At 41.6% G+C, this 12523-nt stretch overlaps 1 protein-coding gene across 2 annotated transcripts in view; it reads right to left on the bottom strand.

Annotated features, from left to right (window-relative positions):
- EFCAB6 (EF-hand calcium binding domain 6) overlaps nt 1-12523 on the bottom strand; it is an 803637-nt gene that overhangs the window by 770362 nt on the left and 20752 nt on the right. For both annotated transcript variants that reach the window (XM_078673866.1, XM_078673867.1), the window contains exons 3-4: nt 6134-6354; nt 5361-5461 (exon numbers count right to left, since the gene is read on the bottom strand). In XM_078673866.1, the coding sequence (XP_078529992.1) occupies nt 5361-5461; nt 6134-6354 (322 nt within the window). The remainder of the gene's footprint in view (nt 1-5360; nt 5462-6133; nt 6355-12523) is intronic.

Genomic DNA, 12523 nt, shown 5'->3' with positions numbered 1-12523 from the left:
TTGCTGCTTGTGTCCTAGGGATCCTTTAGTTACTTGCAGTTTATAAGTTAAAATCCTGATATAGCATAGTGAGCTATTAACTGTCATCAAAAAGCTGCATGAAAACTCCAATATATACATTAGAGCTATATGTCTTTTTGCCCAGTCTTTCACTATCCTAAACTTGCTAAAAGAGTTAATTTGGGTAGAAATCAATTCTTATTATTAAAGGGAATGCCTAACAATAACGTTATGTTTTAAATTATGAATTTGTGCTTTTCCAGACCAAGGACTCTTAAACTATACTGCCTACCAGTATAGATGACATGTGACTCCTACACCTTGTAGTCCTCTGTCTTATGCAACATTCCTATACACTAATTTACACATGTATAATTGTCTCTGTGCCATTGTGTGGGTGATTCAATGTGTACTGAAACCCTACACTGATTCAGTGGCAATATAAAACTAAATCAGTCTGAGTGAGAGTCGTTATATAGACTTGAGGAGCACTGTTAAATGGTGGTAATGAGGGAATCCATGGTAGAGGTGGTCATTGGGGGTGCACCAACAAACATTGTCACAAAGGGCACCACCAGTACTAAAGCCGGCTCTGACCATATTATATGTCACTGTCCAAAGATTGCGGGATATTGGGCCTCTATTAATGAATACTGTACACATACATTGAATATCGATTTTGTTCAGGATGTTCAAGCTATGCTATTGGGGTATTCCTCAGATGTTAATATGCCGATGGGGGAGTGAAGTATTTTATATTTGCAGATTAGTTAAAATCCTTTTGACTTAAATAAAACATCTTGGTAAGAAGGCATTATGGGTTAAAAGTGATACAGGGTTAAAATTTCACTACATTGCAAAAAAATTGATAGTCTAAAACACAATGGTCCATCGAGTGATCTGTGCACCGGTGGGATTTGACAATGAGGATTTTTTTATTTAAGAATAGTAAAGAATTAGCGCACAGTTCAGCTAATGGTTAGCAAGATCTTTGCTTGAATTTCCCTGCCCCACGACTGCCATTGTTTTTGTGGGGTGGCTGAGATGATGTTAGTAAATTATTCACTTGTAGAAGGAACTTAGCGGCCCTGCAGGAGAGCTGAATTGATTTGCTGTTTAGTAATGTCAGCACTGCAGAACGGCATGATCATATATTGAGTGCCCAAAAGGCGGGGCAAAGTAATTTCTGCCTTAAAAAGTTCACGGCTGGGCAGATGCACAAAAAGTGTAATAAACTTTTGTTGAATTAACCACAAAGACGGCAAAGTGGATTCAACCATCTTTGTTCCCAGGGCGGCACCCGATCTATTGAAGAAAAGTCTCCCAATCCTATTTTTAGGTAAATTTGCTGGATGATTTGGGAAATATGACACATAAGGTTCGGTTAGGGCCCCCAACTGCTATAAGCTTCTACGCAGATAGGGGATAAAAACACAAGAAGTTATTCTTGGTTACTTTGATGGCTGGATCCTTAATTTTACAAAAGTGGAAGTCTGAGGTACTCCCTATTTTTGAACATTGGCGGGCTAAAATGTTGAAGATAAAGGGCTTAGAATGCTGCTATGCATTGCATTCAGGCTCGTATACCAAATGTCTTAATCAGGAAGGGCTATAAGCATATACATTTTGTAAATATGAGAAATCGTTACATTTGTGGGGTTTTAAAGGACATCAGGGGGAGGTTAAGTGGTTCTTCTTGGATATTTATTGTACCGTTATGAATTCTTGTTCTTTTTACAGATATATGATGTGATGTATGAACCATTCCAATAAAAAAAAAAACATTTGAAAAAAAGATCCGCTCCCTTGTTAAAGGCCAGAGTCGAATGCTGTAGCGGGCATTTATTGGTCAGTATAGCCCGCTATGTCATGCTATAATAATAAACTTTTTATATACATGTACCAAACAGTCCACTATAAAATGTCCGGGGGAAATCTGGATTTGAGTGTGTGATCGTATATGGATGGGAAGGAGGTAAGCTGCTTTGTAACCTCTACAGCATTCAAAATTCTGGGAGTGGTCTGTATTGTTTCTTGCTTGCTTAGATGTTCAACCTTTATCCTTTCCATCTGTGGCCATAATCTGTTTACAATGTACCTTTTACCAACAAAAATCTATTCTATGTATCCCTTTTGCTGTCTGCAATAGTACAGTGATGGTTCATGTGAATAAAAATTACATTATACTTGGGGTTAGTAGAGGAGTATGATGCCTCCAAGTATTGTTTACGTTTGGTTTTCAATTGATCCCTACATTCAGACTCATCTCCTGGAAGCAAATAATACCGGGTTGCTGCTTGAAAAGGGACTACCAATCTTTTAGAAGTGAGTTTATTTGCGGGTTTGTACCGCGCTAGGATCACCTCCCGGAGGAGTATCTCCGCGCCTTTGAAAACCTTTTCAGCTTGTGACAGTAGGTATGCAGATTTCACTAGATAGAAAATAGGAAGGTTTTTAACTGTTTTTTAAACGGGAGATATTCCTGACAGAGTCTCAAAGAAAGAGGGAGGCTGTTCCACAGCCTTGGTCCGGCGATAGATAGAGCTCTTCCACCTTGCCTGGTCTTTCTGGCTCTTGGAACCTGTAGTAGAGCTTGTTCACTGGATCTCAAGGATCGTACCGGTTTATAGAGGGAGAATCTGCTATTTAGATATTCTGGACCTTTATTCTGGAGACTTTTATGTATAGTGCACCCTATCTTGTACTTCACCCTTTGTTTAATGGGCAGCCAATGTAAGGTGTTCAAAAGAGGCTTCGATGGTGTACGGGGAGGCTGATTTAGGACAAGACGGGCCGCAGTGTTCTGGACTACTTGCAATCTCGCAATAACTCCCTCGAGTTAAGGCCCTTTACATATAAACAAGTGATTTTAACCATAGAGATTAAACAGCAAGGTACCTATACAAACCACTCCTGTAGATGGGAAAATCCTCAGACTACCACTGTGAATCAGCATCAACCAAAGTCAGACAGCACATTTATTCCACCAGGCATTTCCTTGATTGGCTGTAGCTCCTAGAGACCAGATTTGAAAGCCCAGGGCCGCTTCTGGTGCCCCAGGCACCCTCCTCAGGTCCCCAAGGTCAATTGTAGCAGGCATGGTGATGCTTCAAGAGAGAGAGAAAGAGAGGGAAGGAGGGGTAAGGTAGACAGAAAGCAATCTGAGAAGGAGAAAAGAGAAAATGAGAGAAGAAGAGAGAATGGTTGTATGGAAAGAGATAGATTGCATGAAGAGAGGAGGTGAGAAGGGCTGGTTTAAACATTTTTGACAGGGTTATTTTTGGTTTCACAGTCATGGGCCCTTGCATCAACAGCTGACAGAGAATCAGATTACTCAGCAAAGATAGATCTGTACGAGTGTTCCATTCACTCTGTCCCCTTTCAAGTCTTAACCCAAATAAACATCTATCAATATATATAAAAACCAAAGTATGTCCGTTTGTCCTTTATGCATTACTACACCATTCATCCGATCAGCATGAAACTTTGGGAAGTTGTCGAGTACATTCCCGCGAAGGTTTCTGGCTAAAAAAATATAAAAAATGTTTTTTTTAAAATCGTTAAAAGTTGTTGACTACACTCCCGCGAAGGTTTCTGGCAAAAAAAAAATTGTTAAATATCGGCACCCCCGGGCCCTCATAATCTTTCAAATACTGAACGTTTTTAGTTTCCGGTGGGACTCGCTTTTGCAATGACGATCAACAAAGCACAAGGACAATCGCTGCAAGTGTGTGAACTAGATTTGGAGAATCCGTGCTTCTCACATGGACAACTGTATGTGGCCAGCTCACGCGCCTGTAAACCTTCTGATTTATTCGTCTACGCACCAGATGGAAAAACAAAAAATATCGTGTATCCACAAGCACTCGAATAAAAAAACAGAATTAAAACAACACTTTGAAATGTTTTCCATATTAAAATGAATACGTCTCAATAAAAATGACACAATGTAAATTGAATGTTATCATAACGAGTTTCCTTGAATTTCCTTTCTTCGGAGATCGCAGCAACACGCGACCGGTAAGCTAGTAACTAATAAAAACCATATTGGTGTGCTATATTAACAAAATTAAATGTCCCAAATTGTGAAATGCTAACAGTATTATGGAATAAAATATGTTGCTAAGAATATTTGTATCACGCAGTACATCTGAACTTCAAAAGTGTGTGTTAGTGATAGTGGCTTATTTTAAGTCACAACTACATGAGAAACAAGTATTGAGGAGTGATCAATAACAACAACCACGAGGGCATGGTCAGTTCTCTGAATGAGTGTTCGAAAAACTATCCTCTCTGTTTAGATGAGTTATGAAACACACAAAATGTGATGTGAGGACTGCTTGCAATTTATCTAAGCACCAGCCATAGTTCGGAGTAGCATCCTAACTCCCCATTCTTTTTCTCACCCTGCCACATCAGTTTGGACCTAGCCATATGTAAATCAGTCTTGAGCCTGCTTCTTACTGGAACAGTTCAGCCTCAACTACCAGGCCAGGTCCACCCTGAACAGGAACACAAGCAACCCAGGACCGGTTTCCCCCTAGTCATGGCCTCATCAGTCGGGTACAGCTTGGTTTCAGTGACACGGAGAGCATGGGAGTCATGTCTGGGCATGCCTGTGCCACTTAGGGTGATACATGAAACACACAAAAGGTGATGGGAGCCCGAACATGGGTTGCTTGTGTTCATGTTCAGTGGCCAAACTGAGGTGGCATGGTGAACAAAAGAACAGTGGGTTGGGATTGCCGGTGGTTAGACAAATTGCAAACATTCTCCACATCACCTTTTGGTTGGTTCATGTTTAAATCAATATTATTGCTGGTTGATATTTTAATGTAAACATTTTGGTAGAACAACTCGTGGAGGTGTTTTAGTTGTGGCAAAGGAGGTAACTGCTGTTAACTCCAAAAAAATATATGTTAGATCAGTACCTGTATCTGTATACGGTTCAAATAAGATTCTGTTATCTTAAGTTGGACAATATAACTGGAGTGCAATTGAGTAAAATAAGGAACTTTTAAAGAATACATTTTCCCCTAGATATATCACTTTTATTGACATGTCCTCACAACTTGACGCCATAAAAAAATTACTTAGATTTGAATTGTTGGTGCATTTTCACTGTAGCTGATACTGTCAGTTAGAGTTTTAATAAACCTTGATAATGTGGCAGCACTAGTCACCATCAATGTTTTGCATTTATGATAAGAGGCTACTCATTTTGAATACTCAGAAAACTTGACCCCAAAGCAATTAAAGGATTTAACTCTCTAATATTCTTGCCTGCATAAGTTAAACTTCAGAAGGGTAGACCTACTTTTGTTAACAACCAAACTTCTCAATTTATGTAAAAATCGTACCTTCTCTTAACAGTGTTGGCACTTCTTACATTCCGGCCAGCTGGACAATATGTCTCCAAGAAGCTAAGATACGGGATGGTACCATTGCGGTTGACCGGTATCTAAGTGTGAGGAATGAAGAGTGCATATTGCTTAACATACTGGTTTTGAAGACTGCTTAGCCTATCAAACTTTATAAATTCAAGTAAAATACACTACAAATGCAGCTCAAGAAATATCATCAGTATGGGATACACATGACAGGTATATGGTGTTCGAAAGTCACAAATATGTTTGTAAAGCTTTTTAAATATATTTATTTTTCCACTAGGCTACTTTCAGACAGCTCTGAATTGGATGTTCTCGGAAAAACTTTCTTTAGGAAAAAAATACTTTATTGTACTGCATTTTTGACATTCACATGAAAAAAATACTTCTGTCACATTTTGACTATTTTCATGGAGCTCTTCTTAGAAATTCACAAGTCCTGTGTATGGCTACACAGCACAACAAACTGGGGGAAAAGTAATCACATTTAATTTAGCCTGGCTGTCTTTAGTAACAAAAGGTTATTCACGTTGAAATACGAAGAGACCTAGAAATTAAGAAACTCATATAGGGGCTTAACTCAAATGATGACATTCCTCAAGACTCTTATGATCAGAAAACCAGTCGGAATGCACCTGGTCTCTAATAATATTCTAATACTAGCAATTAAAATAATACCAAAAACTTTCGCAGAACAGTATTGTTTAAAATATTAATTGCTCCCTCCCCAACCCGATATACACTACCTTTGAGAGGAAGGCGTCGAACTGGGCTTGCGTAAGAGGCAACAGAAAGGTGTCTACCACTCTCTGAAACTCTCCCCTTGTGACTGTGAAGTTTTCATCAGCGTCTAAAGTTTTAAATGCGCTTCTCAATTCGTCTTCTTTCTCGCCGGCTTTTTCAAACAGAATTTGTTCAATATCATACAATGTGAGGGTGGGGTCCGGAGCCGAAAGGACGGACGAAGCTGTAACACAAATATTACAGGTAATTGACATTTCTCTTCTTAGAACTTCACTGCAAATACTGGACAAGTGACACAACAGTTACCTTTCTTCAGCGCAGCGGAACAAGCTAACGTACCTGAGCACAGCTGTGAAACACTCACCCGTGAGACCTCCATACTGACCTTTAGTTGAAACGACAAAGCCACCTTAAATTCAGGGCTTGTATTAGACACCTGCTCTCTGCTCATTCAATTTAACTCTAGCACAACTGAACCCCTTAATAGCAGGCATCAATTCTGCTTATGGCAACCATGAATAGACCTTCCTGTGTTTTATGCCAGGCCTGAACGCTTGAAACACAAAGTGGAAGCACACACCTGTCCTTGCTTACCAGCTATGAGTTTCAAGAATAGAACAATTGTGAAGACAGAAGTATAGGACAAATGCTGTCGATTTAAAATCTAGTGTAAATCACGAGGTGTGCTGTTCCTAACAGAAGTAAGGAAACTGGGTTGGAGACCCAAACGGGAAGGGGAAAAGCTCCTATAAGGAGCAAGGGCCCTCACACATCCCAGGGGGTGTCATGCTTAATCATAGGGCAGCTCCTCGTTGGGCCGGCTCTGCAATGCCCATTGGGTCGCCCAGGAGGGCTCTTTGCCGGAGATCTTTTCCCTGTGGTCTTCGCTGTAGATGAAGTGGGTGTATGTGGGAAATATGGTGTATGTACAAGAGTGAGTAGAGTGTGGGGTGGATAAATGGAAAAATATCTATGGGAACTAGCTGTATTAACTTTATTTAGTGGGTTCCATGTCATAATTAAAACTGTAATACTTGCATAAAGAGATTATTATGGTCTTGTCAAGGGTTATGAGTAAGGATAATGGTTAACATGTTTCATGCCATGCGTGTCATAAAGATCATAGCATTTCTTCAGGACCTAGATACCCTACTTGCTACTCATAGAGGGGTGGTTCATATATATGTGTGGAAACATAATAACCATACCCTCACCAGAATACACCAACTGCAACAAGGTTCCCCCTGAGTAGGGACCGCAGTTGCAGGGGGAAGGGGCAGAAGCTACGGAGTCACGGGATGCTCACTGGTGACACGACGGACTCATCTGTGGTGGTCGCACTGCGCGACTGACGTACTGCTCCAGATCCATGGCTTCCGTTGCTGCTGCCGGTTTCACATTTTTTGTGTGAGGGAAGTTTGCACTGCTACTACCTTGGCTGTGCGTAGTCTGTTTCTGAAGGAAAGCCCGCAGGGTTGCTCCCATGCTATGTCAGTTATTTGTGTATAAGGGAATATTGCACGGTTGTCTGCGCTACTCACACCATAGGACATAGCTTACATTTAATGATGTAATGGCAGAAAATGCACCAATGAATGGCAGGCGTGTTCTGGTGGCTTGGCTTTTTTGCCTAGAATTATGCGGTTAGTGCTTAACATTCACTATTAAACATTTTGTCAGGTCTCTAAGGAGGGCCAGGGACACAATATCATTTATTTAGGGAGGGCTTGTGTTGGACTTGGCACTCTCTGCAGGGCTACCCCCAAACCTTTTGCCTTCACCCCTCCTATTTTTTTCCAATTTGTTTTTGTTGGCCTTAGTACACTGTGCGCTTTATTACAGCTAACCAGTTTGAAAGTGCTTGTGCTCACTCCCTCAAACAAGGTAAAATTGGTTTACACCTAATTGGTATTTTAATGTATTTATAAGTCCCTAGAAAAAGGTATATACCATATACCTAGGGCCTGTAAATTAAATGCTACTTGTGGACCTTTACCACTTATTGTGCCACCCACTTAAGTAGCCCTTTGGAACATGTCTCAGGCCTGCCAGCAGTTTTAAACTGCCATTTCGAATTGGCAATAAAAACCCCACTGCCAAGTCTAAAAACCCTTTTTATTACATATAAGTCACCCCTAATGTGGGCCCTAAACAGCCCACATGGCAGGGTGCATTGTTATTAAAAAGTTGGACTTGTACTTTTAAGCTTTACATGTCTGTGTAGTGAAAAACTCATACCACTGTAAGGACTACTGTAAAGCCTACCTCTCCCATAGGATAACATCGGTTTACATTATTACTTTTGATTGGAAGCAGATAGGAAAGTCAAGTTTGGTGTCTGAGGAATTGTAATTTAAAATCCTCTTTCAATGCAAAGTCGTACTTTAAGTCACAATTCTGATAATGCCACTGTTAGAAAGTTACCATTTGCTTCTTCTGACCATTTGGTGCCTGCAGCCTGTTCCTGGATCACATCACTAGGCATAGTTGGCAGTTAGCCTTTGCGTATTCCTCCAAGATAGCATCACACTAGATGGTCTGGGTGTTGGCAGGATTGGCCCTCTCTAATTTGATAGAGGGAACAGACACACTTGCACTTCAAAGGTACTGGCTTAGCTCACACACAAACGACTTCACACTAGCCTATTGTGTCCACAGACAGACTGGGACCAGGGCAGGGAGGCAGGAAATTCCAGACACCTCTGTAGAGGGAAAGCTCCAGAAGCTTCTGCCACTTCAAATTGGGCACCAGGAATAAATATTGGACCCTCAGACCCACTTTTCAGATTACTTCTGGGCCTGTGGAATACTCAGGACTGCTCTGTTGCCCCGCTGCTCTGCTGCTGTGCTGCAAGGTCTGCCCAGCTGCTTTGCTGCTCTGCCAGCAATAAGGACTGCTCTGCTTCTCTGCTGCCCAGCTGCCTGATGAAGAAGGACTGGACCTGCACCTTGGACCAAGGACATCCAGAGTGACTCCAAGGGCTCCAACACCCTTGAACCCTGCATCTGGAGTCTGCCTACTGTGAGTCCTAATACCCCAAGTGGTGCCTCCCCAGTTCTGGACCCTTTGAAGTGCAGATAAAGGTGCACTGCCAGCTCAGCTGCGGACCAAATCAGAACTGATGCGGTGTGGCACAACCCAATGCAGCCTTGGCAGCTCCTTATCAAAACCGACGCATCCCAAAGCAACTCGACGCGGATCCTGAATAACTCCTTGGAGCCACAGCTGAGCAATGCCTCACATCAAGGACATAAGATACAGTTGTCAGTGGGTCTAGCCGGGTCCCTGTGTCCAACCGCACTCCACTGCTGTGAGCCTGAACTTGGGACTTTGTCCTGGTCCAGTGCGATCAGATAACCACAGTTGGCACATTGTGCTCTTCTTCCTTTCGCCCCTTTTCCTCCCTGCTGTTTTATCCTTCTTTCCCCTTGGTACATTCCTTCCTCCCCCGCCCCCTGTACCCTGTTGGTACGTTCCTGTTCAGAGTTCACAGTGGAATGTTGACAGCTTGTCATGTACGAAGAGTGGATGACAGAATAAAGACATTTCTACTTACCCTGCCAGAGTAAGAGTTTTCATTACAACAACTATTGTTACTTAAATTTCTAAAATTGCATATCTCAGGGTCTACTAATTGGATTTTTTACGTTTTGGTTTCAAATCATTTATTAATATTACCTCTATTTTACTAAAATGATGTTTAATTGTATTGTGTTTTCAGTTTATTGCTGTTTGTGTACTGCATACAAATTGTACACATTGCCTCTAAGGTTAGCCTGAATGCCTTTGTGCCAAGCTACCAGAGGAATAAGCACAGGTTAATTTAGTGACTTTTGGTCGTTCACCCAGGGATTGTGGTTGTTGCTTAAGCAGGGTTTTACACCACTCAACAAACAATCCAATTTCTCACATGGCTTGGCATAAAAAAGGCTGAAGGACTACTGAACTAGAATCACTGGGGAAGCGAAAATGAGTAGGTTGTTGATCAATGATGGCAGCAGTAAGGTTGCAATTAAGAATCAAATTATTGGGAAGGTAGGGAACCTGACTAACACAGATGAGATCCCAACTACAAATGCTGGTTGGATAAGTGTCTGCGTCGAGCTTGGGAAGAGTATGTATATGAAACTGGTTTCTTAAACTTTGTCACGTAATAATTATCAAATTAATAATGTGATAATGTAACTTTTTCTGTAATGTATGAATACAATAATTTTTAATGGCTTGAGTCAGAAATTACTATATTGTGTATATTACATTTTTATGTTTTTTAAACCAAAGTATAATCAACTCTAGAAAATGGTGGGCTAACCAAAACTGGATAGAAATGAAATCAACATTTCTATTGGTTTGAAGGTTCTCCTCCAATGAAAAAGTGGCAAATGCTGCATTTTTTATGATATCTGACCAGAAGTATTAAAGAAAACTATCAAGATGGATACTTGCTCAAACAATTTAGCTCAACCAGCAACTGCTGTCCATAGCTGTCCCTCTACTTCTACACCTGTATCCATACATGTACCTATAACTTACCTGTATACCTACAGCAGCAACTACTGATATTTCGATACCTACACTTACCTCATCTACCAATACTTCCATACCTACACCTACGTCCCCTATTACCACTACTTCTATACCTATCTCAGTCTCTACAGCTATTTTCACTTCTACACTTAATCCTATCACACGCACGTTTTTTAGTATGGCTTAAACAGCTCTAGTACATGTCGAAACCTATGTCACGAAGAAGAATAAACATGTGAAAAGGTGATTTGGGTCAGAAGAACCTTCAGACATTTCTTGCTTGACATGCCCTTCATGTTTTGAATCAGCCCTGGGGTTAGTATTTTGGAGTTGTTAGTGCCACTCAGCTTGTGTATGGAGTATTTTACCTTTAATGCCGTCTTTTATACACAGTTTCTCTTTGTTCTCTGAAGGCAGAGAGGCCTTTGCCCAGTCCAAACCAGTTCTGGTCAGTCCTGGAGCACTCTGTTGACATGACTCCTTCTTTCCTTTCACAGTGCAGGGCAGAGACATCAGACGCACCACAGGAGGTGGAGCCAGCATTGTGGAGGGCAGGGACAGTCCGATTCGAGTCCCAGGTGCAACTCCTCCCTCCCATCTAGATGCAGATCTCTCTATTCACCACTGGGCTGACTCACCCTGTCTCTTGGAATCCCCAGCCCCTGTCACTCAAACTCCAGACAAGGAATACACAACCTAGCAGAGGCAGCCTTGGATAGTTAGACAAGAAAATACCTACTTTCTAAAAGTGGTATTTTCAAACACAGAATGTTAAAACCAACTTCACTGAAAGATGCATTTTATCTTTCTGAGTTCAGGCATACTAAACTCGAATTTCCACCTAGTTCCCTGAGTCAGTTAGGATCATAAAATGTAATAATCTAACTGCCCATTCTGGCCTATGGGGAATAGTTAGCTTTGCAATAGTGAAAAACGAAAATGGTTGTAATTCACTATTTGGACATGCCACACACATCAGGGCTTGTCCTACCTTATACTTACAATGCACCCTGCCCTTGGGCCTACCTAGGAGTGTCACCTAGGGGTGTCTGATATGAAGAAAAGGGAAGGTTTAGGGACTGGCAAGTGGGTGCACGTGCCCAGTCAACATGGTAGTACGCGACTGCACACAGGATCTGCAACAGCAGACCTGAGAGACACTTTTACTGGCTGCTTCTGTGGGTGGCATACCCAGTGCTGCAAGCCCACTAGCAGCATTTGGTTTACAAGCCCTGGGCACACTCAGTGCACTGTACTAGGGTCTGACCAGAAAACCAAATGAGCCAATCATGGAATCACTAATCCATACATTAATTTATAGCAGGGTGCACTTGCACTGTGGCACTGGACAGCAGTGGCACAGTGCCCAATGCATCTAACACCAGCAAAAACACATGAGGCAACGGCAAAAATGGAAGGGAAACCCACGCCAAGGTGCCAGGTCTTACATATGGGTTACAGTAATTACCAGATGCATTTTCAACTCACCATTACAACTTTTTCAACTTGCAATGAGGAATAACAACGGGAATCAGTGTATGCCCACTGATGCCTATAGTTTTCCCATTAATCTGTGAATGTTCACCCAAGATAAATTCCATCTATTGAAAACTGGCTAAGTAGATGTTAGGAATAACCCAAAGGAGCAGGTTTTACAACATTTCTCATAATCGCAGTTGGGGTGGAAACTGAGGTTTCCGCCCAAATCAGGATTATCCAGTACACATTTGATCAGTCAGAAGCTTTCAGGATGGCTCAGTAAATTGAGCACTTCCTGCTGAAACAAGATTGAATCAGCAGACGACAAGTTCAAATCCCCAAGGCTTCTTTGATTACAAGATCACGGAACCCACTAACATTAAAT

The sequence above is a fragment of the Lissotriton helveticus genome, chromosome 1_1 (genome assembly GCF_964261635.1).
Source record: "Lissotriton helveticus chromosome 1_1, aLisHel1.1, whole genome shotgun sequence".
Classification (NCBI taxonomy): domain Eukaryota; kingdom Metazoa; phylum Chordata; class Amphibia; order Caudata; family Salamandridae; genus Lissotriton; species Lissotriton helveticus.
The sequence above is the reverse complement of the archived record's forward strand: the minus strand, read 5'-3'. Positions and strand labels throughout refer to the sequence as shown.